The 13,776-nt window shown below is 39.0% G+C and overlaps 1 protein-coding gene across 1 annotated transcript in view; it reads right to left on the bottom strand.

Moving 5' to 3' along the window:
- The window catches only part of GCG (glucagon), a gene marked incomplete at its 3' end in the record, with an annotated part of 11,275 nt that extends 1,913 nt beyond the window's left edge, over positions 1-9,362 (bottom strand). The window contains 5 exon segments of the mRNA NM_001286848.1: positions 385-522; positions 2,546-2,599; positions 3,529-3,690; positions 4,714-4,814; positions 9,281-9,362. Of these exon segments, the coding sequence (NP_001273777.1) occupies positions 385-522; positions 2,546-2,599; positions 3,529-3,690; positions 4,714-4,811 (452 nt within the window).
- Positions 9,363-13,776: the final 4,414 nt, after the last annotated feature.

The following is a 13,776-nucleotide window of genomic DNA, read 5'->3' as shown; positions in this document are numbered from 1 at the left end:
GGAAAGAGTGGAGAGGAATCTAAGATCATACTAAGGTTGATCTTCTTAGTGACTGTTGGAGTAGGGGTACTGCTAACAGGGATATGGGAGCAGAAAAGGACAGATTTTAGAGGAAAGTCTGGTTTGGATTTAGAAACATTGACCTTGGAATATAACTTGACCTTTACAAAAGTAACAGCACGGTGAACTCTTAAACATCTTAATTTTAATCTGTAGTTGGATTGAATCATTTTAAATGACTGGTTTATACCAATGATGCAATTTAAATTACAAAATAAAATATGAACTACATAGAGACTAATAAAAAATACATTATGGAACTATTAGGCTTGATTTCTAACCTAAAAAGCTAGACAGTATTTAACGATAGGAATGGATTCTTACTCTCTTCTTCGTCGTCCATTCACTAACCAAGCAATGAATTCCTTGGCAGCTTGACCTTCCAAATATGAGGTAATGTCACTGGTGTAGGTGCCCTCAGCATGTCTCTCAAATTCAGCATGACGCTTGGCAAGTCCATTGCTGAAAAAAGAGCAGTTTTCTTGGGATCTGGATCTTAGTAACACATTATCAATTCTTTCCTTGGCTTGCTTATGTCTTATGATAGAGCTGCTCAACTGGCAGCCTGTGGGCTGCATGTAGCTGTCTAGGGTTAGCCTGTTGGCCCCTCGGCTCTGGGTCCAGGCTCACCTCTCCTCACCACTCTAGACACTGCTGCTACAGCTGATGTTTCTGGGCTGTAGAGACATCCACAATGTCATTGTGGAATTTTGGAGAATTATTCTCTGGATATATTAGCTCCTCCCCCTTCCACTTCCAGCTTCTGCATCCTACCCCACCTCTGGAGATGGTGTGTCACAGTGCAGCCCACAGGGCTGAGGGAACCTGCGGCCAGGGACCCTGGGGGGACCCAGAAACCTTACATGGTACAGGAGCACTGGCACTGTGCAACAGGGGGGTCATGTGGTGTAGCAGTGTGCAGGGCATTGCGGGTACTGGCACAGCGCAGTGGGGGAATGCCCACTGTTGCATGGAGTAGCATGTGGCCTGGGGGTGCAGGAAGCCCTCAGAGCATGTCACTGGGAAGCTTGTTTCCTGCCCTGCCTGGCCACTCACAAGTTGGACAGCCCTGTCTAATGAGCAAGAGTTTTTATCATTTTTATATCAATATTTTTATTCTATTACTCATAATTACACTATCTTTTACCACCCTCAGTAATTCCAGTCCATCCATTTTGATCATTTGTAGCCAAACTTAAGAGACGTGATGCCTTCAGCCTTCAGTCCCCCCAGCCATTTTTAATGGCTCCTCCCTTTTCCTTGATGTTTTGCCCTTTCATTTGCAGTCAAAATCGATCACATTGATCTTTTTTGAAGAAATACTGCATTGTGGAATTTTGGAGTATTATTCTCTGGATATATTAGCTCACATTTGTTTTTTGCATCTCTTATTTTCTGCCTGTTTCAAGTCTTTGTAGACCTCCTATTAATATTCTGTCATCTTGGGATTTCACTATTCCTCCCAATTTGGTACCATCTGCACTTTTTATTAGCATGCTAGCTAGGGCTGGTTGGAACATTTTTGACAAAATGTTATTTGCATCAAAATATTCTGTTTCATTGAAGCTGAAATATTTCACAGAGGTATACTGATTTTGACAAAGTTTTCATTGGGAAGGTCTCTGAGACCTGGGGTGGGCTCTCTGGTCATTTTTTATAATGGAGAGAAAAGCAAATGAATGAAACCCTGACTTTTAACAGAAAATCAGGATTTTTGACACAATTTCAGTTACAAAAATATTTAAAGGTGTGCTTTGTTTCAGTGTGGAAGAAAAACAAATGCGAAAACCTTTAAGTTAGCACAAGATGGAGTTGTTGTCCTCCAGTTAGTGACCATGACACCTGTTTCCTCTTCTAGAATGAAAAATTTACATAAAAATAGACCTAACACAGATTCCCATCTCACTGCCTTGTCAAATATTAATGCCCTTTCCTTAGTATCTTGTATTCAGTTGATGCATCATTTCTAATCTTTGTTAGGATCTAGCCTTTTTAAGAATATAAGAAGTTCCATACTGGGTCAGACTGATGGCCCATCTAGCCCAGCATCCTGTCTCTGACAGTGTCCATAGTATGTGTACAGGGCATGTTTAGTTGTATCCATTGCTTGTTGTAGCCTCCCTTGTATCAATCAGCAATTTTTTCTAACTATATGGATTTTTCTTTTTTTTACCTTATTCTCTGTATTTATTTATTCACTACAATTTCCTTTCCTGAAATCTAGTACTCTTGAGCTGCTGCATCCTGGAAGCCACTTCTGAAATCAAGTAACTCATGAGTCCAAACTTTCCTTTCATAACAACAGTCTCAATAATTTTTTCTTTGACTTAAAAAGTAGATCTAGGATGGCTTCTTCAATGCTAGACTCTGTATTACCTTGGTTATAATTATGAAGTTGGAAGGAATTATATTAGACTATGTTTTTTATTAATCAAAACAACAGATTAACTCTCCCATGAGTAACATGTCCAGTGCTTTGAAGTACCTTGAGAGCGGGTCCAGATATTTTTCATTCTCTCTCTGCTCCTGTCCTTGTTGTCTGTAGCAGAAACCCACAGTCATTAGATTATTAATATTACATTAGGAAACTTACAGCATTCATAAAATGACAGAATTCTGCTGAATATTATTTACATGCCACTACAAGCATCCATGACTATTGGGTAGGTATAAATAATTTTAGGGTGCTGATATTTAATTTAGTATAGGCTCTCAAAATTATTAGTTCTATGCAGCTGCAGTCTTGTAGGTTCACTGCTCCACAGTAAAATAAACAATTAGCAAAACATAGATTGTAATATCATAAAGAAACATTTAATCTGATCATCTGTATAACACAGGCTGTATAATTTTATCGAATTACCCTGGCACTGTGTCCAATAACTTATGCTTGACTAAAACATATCTTGTATAGTATTGGTATTTATGTGGCATTGCTAAGGTACCCAGTATCCAACAGAGTTTAGTTCTAGATATAGTTTCTGTAATGAGACTGCAATATCAGAGTACCTACAGATGAAAAAAAAAGTATCAGGTTTTCATCACCTGGATCCTCAAGGATATTTAGGCATTGATTCTCATTTACTCCAAGATGTTTAAACACTTCTAAGGATCTAGACTTGTGTTCCCTTCCCACAAGGGAAGTGTACAGTCTCCTGATAGATGGCATCTCAAATAATATACTGATACTGTGCTTGATTTAGTCAACAGTCTGATGACTGTTTTCAGTCAAACACTTCTGCTGTTTCAAACAATGACCTTTCACATATGGTTAATCTCTTTGAACATATTCATAGCATGTTTAAACTATCCTTAAGATCTGGTTTGCATGCAATTAATCAAAAAAGTAAAATAGATTGTGTGTTGTAATGTGAAGCTGAAACCCAGTGAACTGATTTCTGACTTGTACTAGACTTTGGGCTGCTTTTTCTAGATGATGATTAATAACAGCATGACCAAAATGCTTACCCATTTCTTTTAGTGCTCATTAACCATTGCACAAAATCCTGAGCTCGTCTAGTGTCCAAGTACTTGCTGTAATCACTGGTGAATGTGCCTTGTGAATGACGCTTCACTTCATTCAGCTGTCTAGATTCATCTAGTGGTTCAGACTGGGAAGCTTTGAATGATCTATGAATAGTTTGTAATACATTAATAAGCACTGAGTAGGTGCATTGATTCTTCTTTAAGAGTATAACCCCACCTTCTAACAGAATAAGAACAAAAATCAGTTGATATATGACCACAACTGGCTAGGTTATGAAATAAGATTAAAGGACCTGGGATAAGGTTATGGAAAGGATAGGATGATAGAAAGGGGAGTTCTGGCTCCCCAGTCAGGGTGTGCAAGGTGAAGTTGTTTACAGTCCCCAGGTAGGAGTGCAAAATGGAGGTTGTCTGGTTTTCTAATGCTTCTGGGCTCTGCTGGTCACCACAAAGGGCCAAGAAGAAATATTCCCCTCTCCTATTACTACTGGAGCTAGAGGGGAGTGGAAGTGAGAAGAGGGAAGTTTGCATTCCTCAGAGCTGTTGGATGTTGGTTACACCCAAGGCCGGAGATTTTAACAAAGGTCTGTGGATCCTTTTTGCCTTTGTCTGTAGTGGGGGATGTGGTTCACTTCCCTTGATCTCTTGAGCATAGTTTAACAAACTGTTTCCTGTCATTGAAGTGGCAGGACATTGCAGGGGGCTGAGGGTACTGTCAATACCTGTGACAGACATTATGCCTAACAGTTATGTGTGAAAGTTGTTCCTAACGTTTTTTAAAAACATGTTAGACAAATACTTGTCTGGGATTGTTTAGATAGGAATGATCCTGACTTGAGAAGGGTATGGTACTAGATGACATCCTCTAGTCTTTTCTAGCCCTACTTTTCTATGATTTTATGATCTACTGGCTGACAAAGTATAACGTAAGTATGAAGTCCCCTTACACAATAGAAAAAGACTACTGTTCAAAATACTAAGCAATTTGTATTCTATTATTTGCAGTAGAGATACCTCTCTCTGACTCCATTGTTAGTTCCAATATAATGTAATGGCATAATAAAGTTGTTCTTAAATTACAGAATATTTTGCCTGAAGTTACTGGTATAAAAAACTAGATTATTGTATTTGTGATGGTGATTGAAAAGTTGAGTTTGAAGTATTTACCTTGATTTCTCTTCTGTGTCTTGAAGGGGATTTTGCCAGCTGCCTTGGACTATCATTAAAAGCAACCCAGCCACAAAATAAACACTTTTCATTTTCATTGCCTGTCACAACAGATAGGGGAAAGAAAGAAACACAATCACCTTGACATTAGAGTCAATACATGAAAGGGAAAAACCTCTTAGTTCTGTACTGAATTTACATATAATGAAACTGAATATACATGGGTATAAAATGAATAGAGCTTTGGACTGAGACTCAGAGGACCTAGGATCTATTCTGGGCCACTAACCTGTTGGATGACCTTGGACAAGTCTCTTATATCTTCAAGTTTGTCACCTGTAAAATGAGGGCGTTGAGCACCTGAGACCTACAGATAAATTGTGCTGCATAAAAACTAGGGTTTATAACATTGTTTCAATGTGCTGTAGTAAGAAAACTGAGGTCACTTTCTGGTGTTCTTTTTTAATTTTCTGCATCTCTTGACTAAAGAAATCAAAGCAGACTCCCATTAGGCAGTGTAGTGTCACATTGGCCACTCTTCTCAGTCTGACTCAATATATTTTTCTCCATTCTTTATAGCCATTCTTTACTCTTTCTGTCATCTAAATCAGCAATCACTTTCCAAAAGGTCTCTAGGATAAAGCAGGCAAATTTTAAATCTATGTTCAACAGGTAACATTTTAGAAAATTACATATGGAAATCCATGGTGCAGAATTTCTGGTGTCTTTGATGCGATGATATACCTATAACCGTGCTCACATTGCCTTTTTATTCCATCTTTTGAATCATCTTGTCACTTCCATGATCTCTACATTAATGGTACAATCTTGAAAAAAACTAAATGCCAGGATACAGAGCAGAGGACTTCTGCACATCATGAGATTAATTCTGCACTGATCGATAATCTATTCAATTCTACGATTTAGTGATTTTATTTATTGTATTAATTGAGATACACCAATTGAGCATTGGAGGAGGAACATACCCAGTCAAGGCTGCAATTCCTAGGCACAATGGGCTAAGTACCAATTTCAGAATAGATCTATGTGTATTGTTTATGGAGACACATGTTTTTTCCCTGCATCATGGGATGACATATAACTAGAAATGAAAGATACTAGAATGGATGGAAGTCTTGGAAACAACATATCGAGTGACTTAATTAAAACCTATAGAAGTTTAAGCATTAGGTAGTTCATGGGTAGCTGACCAGTAAGCTCCAAACTAAGCTTCTTTGTTTGATACTTAATGTCTGTGTAAAGTATTTAGACCACCACAAAAGAACTTTTCATTTCCAAAGAAACACATCTCTAACTTATACATAAAACAATGATATCAGATAAGTACTACACACAGTTTGCCCACACATTTACAACACAAAGATGTAATGTGGTTTAGACATCCCAAACATAATGAAACTGGACTTCAGAATATCTTGGGGCAGATGCTCAGCAAGTGTAAATTGTCATAACTTCATTGCCTTCCATAGACCTATGACAATTTACAGCAGGTAAAGATTTCTTCCTAGTAGTAACTACTTGATTGTTTCCAGGCCCTCCAGAAATACACAGGCAGAACACGACGTTAGTGCTGCTGTCGCTAGGTGAAGCCTAATTCTTAATGGGATGTTAACAATATCATATTGCGGTATTGCAGTATCAACAGCCATTCATTTAAATGGTGTCTTAGTCATTACCATGAAAACAGACTTAAGGACCTTATTTTTTTTTCCACGCTGGATCAGACCACTGAGCCATGAAATCTGTTATCCTATCTCTAGCAATTGCCAATACCTAATGGCCCAAAGTTGCTGTTGTTCAATGATATACAGAAGAAGCAGTTCCTTCCCAATCTCTGTAATGATTAGTTTATGACCTGATTATTCCATCTCATTCTATTGTTCGTAGGGTAGTTGCAAATGATATACTGGTCAAAAAAATATTCATTTCCTTTTTATATCCCCTTTAACTCTCTATTCATGTTCCTACTCAGAACTCTACTTCTGTGGTGCAACACTGACCTCCAATGTTTATCCAAAAAAATGCATTCATTTCACATTTCTTATGTTTAAAGACATCAGGACATATCCAGAAGTCTATAAACACAAAGTTTTTGTGGTACATCTACATTAGTCACAGTGACAGCAGGATAGAAATAACTGAGGTAGCTTTAAACTAGGTAGCTTTCCTACTAGTAGCATGCTAATTATGGCAGCACAGAGCTCAGGACAGGTTAACTATCCTTCCTTTCAAGCAGGCCTTGCAACCTACCCTGAGCTTCATATTGCCTCAACTGAACAATTGAGCTGGCTAGCTTGGGCATTTCTGTACTGACCTGCAGCGGTCAACTTTAAAGTCACTAGAATTGGCATGAGTGAAATAGTTTGGTCACTAAACCAAAATTGCCTTAAATAATATCAATAAGCAAAGCTGATCTTATATAAACAGTTAATACATATAAATATGAAGGACCTGATCCCAAACCTCTTGAGTAGAAAGGTTCTCATTGATTCAAGTGGGGCTTGGAACTGACCCGAGTTTTCTGAGAATTACATGCAGGTTTAGCATTATGGATTGGAGCAGAATCACTGACTTCAGTAAAACATAAGCACATGCTTAAAATGAAATACATGAATCAGGGCCTTATACTATATTGGAAAAGGACTTTTGGTGAGATTAATAAAAAGAAAGGAAGTTATATGCAAGTATTTGAAAAGATTAAGAATCTTCAATTTAAAAGACTGCCCTTCAGAGAAACAAGCACTTTTGAAAAATGCACAACCATTAAACTTTTGTGCATGGATAGATGTAATGTTTGTATTGTTTTGAGTGTCTTAAAAGTGCTATAAAAAGTGAGCAGATAATGCACAATGCACAGGGCTAAGAACCCCCCCAGATTATACTATGGATGAAACTGAGATGAAAAGCTCTGAAATGCTTTGCAGTGAAGTGCTTCAGGTTATACACATTCTCCCCACTTACATATTTTCTGTTGCAAGATGCATTTTTATTTGTATATTCTTTAATGTATATTACTGTTAACCACAATAGGTATTTGTTTTCTATAAATCAACCAAACTCATATTAACTAGAAAATTGTTCTTGTTTTAATTCTGGAATAGAAGAACATCAACAAAAAATTAGCAGCGTGAGAATATTTGTATAGATCTGTTAACTGATCCATACAATATATGTAATTCATCTAAATACAATTAAAAAAAAATGAAACAGTTTCCACAGCGCATGGGAAACCTAGTTCTTGACTTGATTTGAGAAGCTTAGATTAACTGAGGAAACAGCAAAAAAGCTTGCAGCCAAATTTCTGAGTTCCAGCCAAACTCAAAGTAATTTCTAATTCCTCTTTGATAAAAGATTAGAAAGTACCATTCAAATCATTCTTTTCTTGCCATTTTGAATGTATTAGATAAATAGAGGTTGACAAAATTAGATGCATAAACATTACCAAATTATCTGACAGGATGTTCTTAATGAGATTCTGAGCTGCCAGAGGAAATGTCAATAATTTGTATTTATTAAGTCTTGATCAAAATGTTTAAGGCTGTGAACTGGCTCATGCAGCATTCATTTTGCATCTAGAATTGGTTAACGATATTTTTTTCCTAGTGACCTGGCTTTTTGCTAGTATTCCTAACATATTTTACTACAGATTTCTGCAGTGCCCTGTGTATGGAAGCTGAATATGGATATATTGTACTGAATCTTGCTAAAGGCCTGATTCATTCATAGGGTAAAAACACACTCATAGAATTATATCAGTGGTGACAAGTGAGAAATTTTCCCATTTGAAAATTAAAGTGTGAATAGGAATATATTTCTATATGTAGGAGACTTGCAGATAGGAGAGGCAATTAATTAATCTATTACCACTTCTATGTACATGTCATTTACATATAAATGCTATCAAACTTTTCCATATGGCTTCTTACAGTGAAATGAAAATCACAAGTTTTCAATGGAATTATACCAGTTGCTCCATTACTTTCTTACATGGGAGGTTTTTATAGACCACTATTGATTTTATATCTGGTAATTTGTACAGGACTTTTAGGAATTATCTACAAGAGTTGAATCTGTGATTAAAGTCAGTCTGGTACACTGTCTCTAAATTGTATTAAATAAACAAATATAATGAACAGAACATTGACTACATATATAATAAAATATATTACAAATATTAATTTATAATAAATAAATGATATTTGAGAATGGGAGTAGAAAACAACATTGGCAGTTAATAACCTCAGTTTGTATGTCCATATAGTTAATAGTTAAATTTTTACAACAATGCATTTCTTCTGTGATTCCATGTTTAATTTCCATCTTTTCCATCATTTAGAAGTTGACTTATCTCTGGATTGTCCTCTCTTTAACTAGTTGTCTTCTAAACTAAACTTATGCAAATTTCAATTATATACTTCCAAACCTTGAAGAATAATAAAAGATTAAAAAGCAACGCGTTAAAAGATCCTGCACTTACTTCATAAATTTGAGGATACAATTGCACTCAATCCAGTGAACAAATCTAGAAAGCTAGTATGAATCTTACCTTTGGATACTTTGAAGAAATACGCAGCGATTGGAGAAAGAGTAGCTACTCTTTCTTCTGGAACTTTGGGAAGCCTTGAGGATTCTGAGAGCTGTTTGCTGCCTCTGTTGCACAGCTTTATATATACTGTTCAGCTCTAGTAAGCATTACGAGAGTGCATCACTGCTGACAGTTTCTTTGTCCAACCTAAAAAAATAATCATGATATTTGCCATTCTTTACATTTGACAATTTTTACAAGCAATTTCACATACTCATTCTGCTTACTTTATGACATCAATGCTGAGATAGGTCCTAATGGAGAGACAAAAGGGAAGTGTCAATGCCAAAAGCAGTAAATATCAGTCGTGAGGACATTTGAGATACATGGTTAAATAAAGGTGATAGAGATCAACACAGCATTTTCTTTAAATTCCAGTTTGCCTAGCTAACGTTTTAAGTATCTTGGCCCTATTGGTGTTAATGGTAAAACTCCCACTGACTTCAATGGTATCTAAACTTTAGCCATCAATTTTAAATTAAATTTTATAAACAACAGCAATTATGAAATGAAAAACTCCACAAATCCTACTAGAGACCCTCATGTTCCAATATAATCACCTTTAGGAGGTAGTATAGAGATGGGCACATGTGCCAAGCTCTAGAACACTTGATCTTACAGAAATATTGGGCTTCATATCCAGTTACCTCAATGTATAATGTAGAAACTTTGTCCATTAGTGTATGAGAATATATGCTAAATATATGAATTGTATGCCAAATGATTACTGCAAAATGAGGTCTACATCATGTCTTTGAGATTTGCTCAAATATCCCACATCCCTAGAAATTAGTTTGACATGATTAGACAGGCCTACACTGCATTATGTTCTTCATGGTTGCCCTTAACAGATCTTGAGGGATAGCTGACTGGGGCATTACCCAGCTCTGGCAAAGCCCTTCCTTTGTCAAGGAAGTAAGAAGGAAAAGCCCTGATGACTAGAGATGGTCCAGAAGCAAAAAGCTTCTGAGTGGATGGCCCTGGATTCTGAATAGCACCAGGGGGATCTGCCAGTGTTTATTCTCTTCCAAGATGAGAATGTGAGATCTCCAAAAGGAGATCCCTATGGAGATTTTGTCATCTGGTTTTTCCCAACAGTGTGAACACTAATTATCTGCAACCACCTATTTAGGCTATATGTACAAATTGTAATAGTGCATAAGAAAACAGAAGGTGCTTATTATATTTGTAAGTGACCAGATGATTCAAATCAGAAATTAAACATTAAGGCCCAGATGGTCACTGAATTCAGAGATGTGGTAATAGTAATAGAGAGAAGAATATGGAACCATTGGGAACCAGTTACAGCCCAGTGATCCTATGCATCTGTCCAGGCCCCAGCATGAATTGGAGCAAGCCAAGGGTTAATCTGTCATCCTCCCATCCATCCAGATCAAATGGCAGCAGAGAGGTCTATTTCAACGGGGTAATCCCCCAAGCAGGGCCAAACACTTGTAGACCTTTAGTGTTACAAAGGAGTCAGAATGTGAACCAAACTCCAGCCTAATAACCTGAGGGTATACACGCAGCAGAAAAACAAAACAAAGCGACATTGGACTGTGAGAAATACCAGGCAGGATTTCTGCAATTCCCAAACAGGACAGCAGATGGTGTTCAGTGGGCCTTTTATCAGGTTCTTGCACCACTGTGGCATAGATATGATCTTGTGCTAAGGTACTGCTACTGACAGTACATTACTACATACTGGGTGTGTCTACATGTGCTATTAGTGCACATGAATAATCTCTGGAGTTTATTGTTTTGGAATTTTTTGCTCCTGGATGTGCCATTTGAACATGTACCCTGGAGCAAATAACTCCAGAGCAATTAGCTCCAGAATTTATTTACAGGCATCAAGTAGAGCCCAGTCAGAGCAGCCCCAGTTGGCAGGGGGCCCCAGGGGTCAGGCTGCCAGCCCAGGGCTGCTCTGACCAGGCTCAATATGCTACAGAAGGGCTGGCTGGGGTACAGGGGTGCTCTAGTATGGGGCTAGTCAGCAGGCAGTCCCAGCACTGAAGCACTCTTGTGACCTAGCCAGCCAATCAGCATCTACACATGTGCTGCTTATGCTGGGGCATAAGGGTGCTTCAATGTGGGGGCTGCTTGCCAGCTAGCTCCACACTGAAGGGCCCTTGTGCTCTTGTGCCCCAGCCAGCCCCTCCACAGAACGTTGAGCCGGGTTGGAGCAGCCCTGGGCTGGCAAGCTGAACCCCAGGGTCCCCTGCCAGTCAGAGTTGCTCTGACCCACCACAACATGCTGTGGTTCTGGGAGCACATGTAGACACAGCACTAGAGTTTATTGTTTCACATTAATATGTATGTGTAGACGCGCCCACTGCCATTAAAGCAATACATGCCATTAAAGCAATGTAATAAACTCCAGCGCAGTTTGCACAGGAGCCCAGCTGCTCCCAGGTACAGTGTCTGCATGTGCGCCCAGGGCTGCAGCAGTTTGACCAGGGAAGAGCAACCCCAAGCAGCAGAGAGTCTGACTGGGGCACAAGGGTGTTAAAATGTGAGGCTGAGACTGAGTTTTATTTTACCTCATCAAAGATACTCTGTCATGTCTATAGGATCTTGATAGTTCTTTTCTTCTGTTTCTTTAGTCCTTTTTATCCTATGGTGTAGAAATAAACATCACAATTATGATTTCAGTTCTTTCTGAAGTATAAGACAGAACACCCAAGCAGGCAACTTATTATATAGTTTAGTTAGGTCAGCATCTAATATTGATCTTCTAACCACAGGTGTTTCTTAGATGCTATGCAGCACGAATAAAAAGCACAACATGCAGCAACATCTGTACACTTATTGCTTATTAAAACTGTATGCAATATAGGAATTGTATATTAAACATTAATACATATCTATACTGGACACATGCCAAAGAGATAAGAAGACAGTGCAGCAATTTTCAAGCTCCACATTATATTAATTAAATTGTCATTTGCTCATGTGTGGGCCGGGAGCGGTCCGGGCCCTTTTTCGTGCCGCGCGGGCTGTGGCCAGCAGCCCGGGCATGCTGGGTCGGAGAGAACAGGCGACACGCTGAAATTAGGCATGGATGCGTAATGATTGATTTAAAGATTATTTACTTACACCGAAGATGGTCGCGGTGCAGGCAGGAAAACTTGCTTGAGTTGCAGTTACAGATAGAAAAGAAGAGAGGCGGACTAGAGTTCCTTCCTGTGAACATTCTTCTAGCCCATCCGGTTGGAGGCTCTAAACCACGAGCCCGTCGCGCCAACCGAAGAAAGTACTCGAACTCACACGAAGTTTGCTAGGCTCCGTGGAACTTGTAATAGACTCACATGAAGTTTGCTAGGCTCCATGGAACTTGTGCGCGCAGGGAGAGGGATACGTCAAGGTTTGCGCTCGGTGATGGGGAGAGGCTAGAGGCTGATCAGACCCCTGTTGCCTGCTTGAAATGCACTGGGTCCAATAGGCTCCGCAGCGCTTAGAGATCTTCACACAGCATGAAGTCTCCTCCTCCTGGTGTTCATGGAGTCCTCCAACTTGGGCGGAAACCACTCAAGCCTTTTATACGGCGAGCAAGCCAATTGCTAGCCGCCACGTGTGAATAATTTCACGCAAGCCAATAATGGGGCTCGAATTATAATACAAATGGCAGGAACTCTTTGTAAAGTGCATTTCTGTGCTGCAAAGAAGAAATGCACACTGCAAAGAAAGCTACAAATTGGCGGGAATTCTTTTGCACCGGGGCTTTCCTCTGCAGCAGAAAACTCCACCGTGCAAAGAAGCTGCAATTTAGCGGGAACATAATTCAGTGGTGCCAAAGCGCACACAAAACAAAAAATCACACCTTTGGGTTGTGACAGCTCATACTCCACAGTTTATAAATTATTATAGACAATGTGAGATGCCTGCTGACAGAAGTCAGTGGCCATCTCTTCCCCCTCTATTGTGGACTGGGATATGAAATTACTTTATTCAATACATTTAAGATATGAAACTTGCAGCTGACCTGCATTTGCCATCTGCCCCAAATCTGGAGGCCTTCCTACATGATGTGTGGGCACAACAAGAGCTTGTGCATTGGTCTGATTGATTTGAAAGGCACAGGGCTTCTTCACGATGTGTTGCACTGTCCTCTGTGGGACCTGGTTGTGTAAGAGACAGAATACTGGACTAAATGAGTCATGGGTCTGTGGAGAAATGACAAAAGGATATACCTGCACCATGGGTACCAAATATAATCCCAGCTAAGGTGTCGTGGGTGGGATATTTACAGAAACACTGGGCCCTGGGCTCTGTACTAAAGCTGTGTTAAGACTAGGGTTTTACCTTCAGGCCTTTTGAAGTCACTGGAGATATATCAATACACACAAGCAGCACAGTTGGCTGAGTGTACATGAACAGTATTAGATTTTGAGAAGACAATATTTATAATTGAAAGTAATGCCAATGCTCCTAGTAAGTGCTGTAAATCATTCAGA

This window comes from Alligator sinensis, unplaced genomic scaffold, assembly GCF_000455745.1.
Source record: "Alligator sinensis unplaced genomic scaffold, ASM45574v1 scaffold1779_1, whole genome shotgun sequence".
Classification (NCBI taxonomy): Eukaryota; Metazoa; Chordata; order Crocodylia; family Alligatoridae; genus Alligator; species Alligator sinensis.
This window is presented reverse-complemented; position numbering and strand designations above follow the sequence as displayed.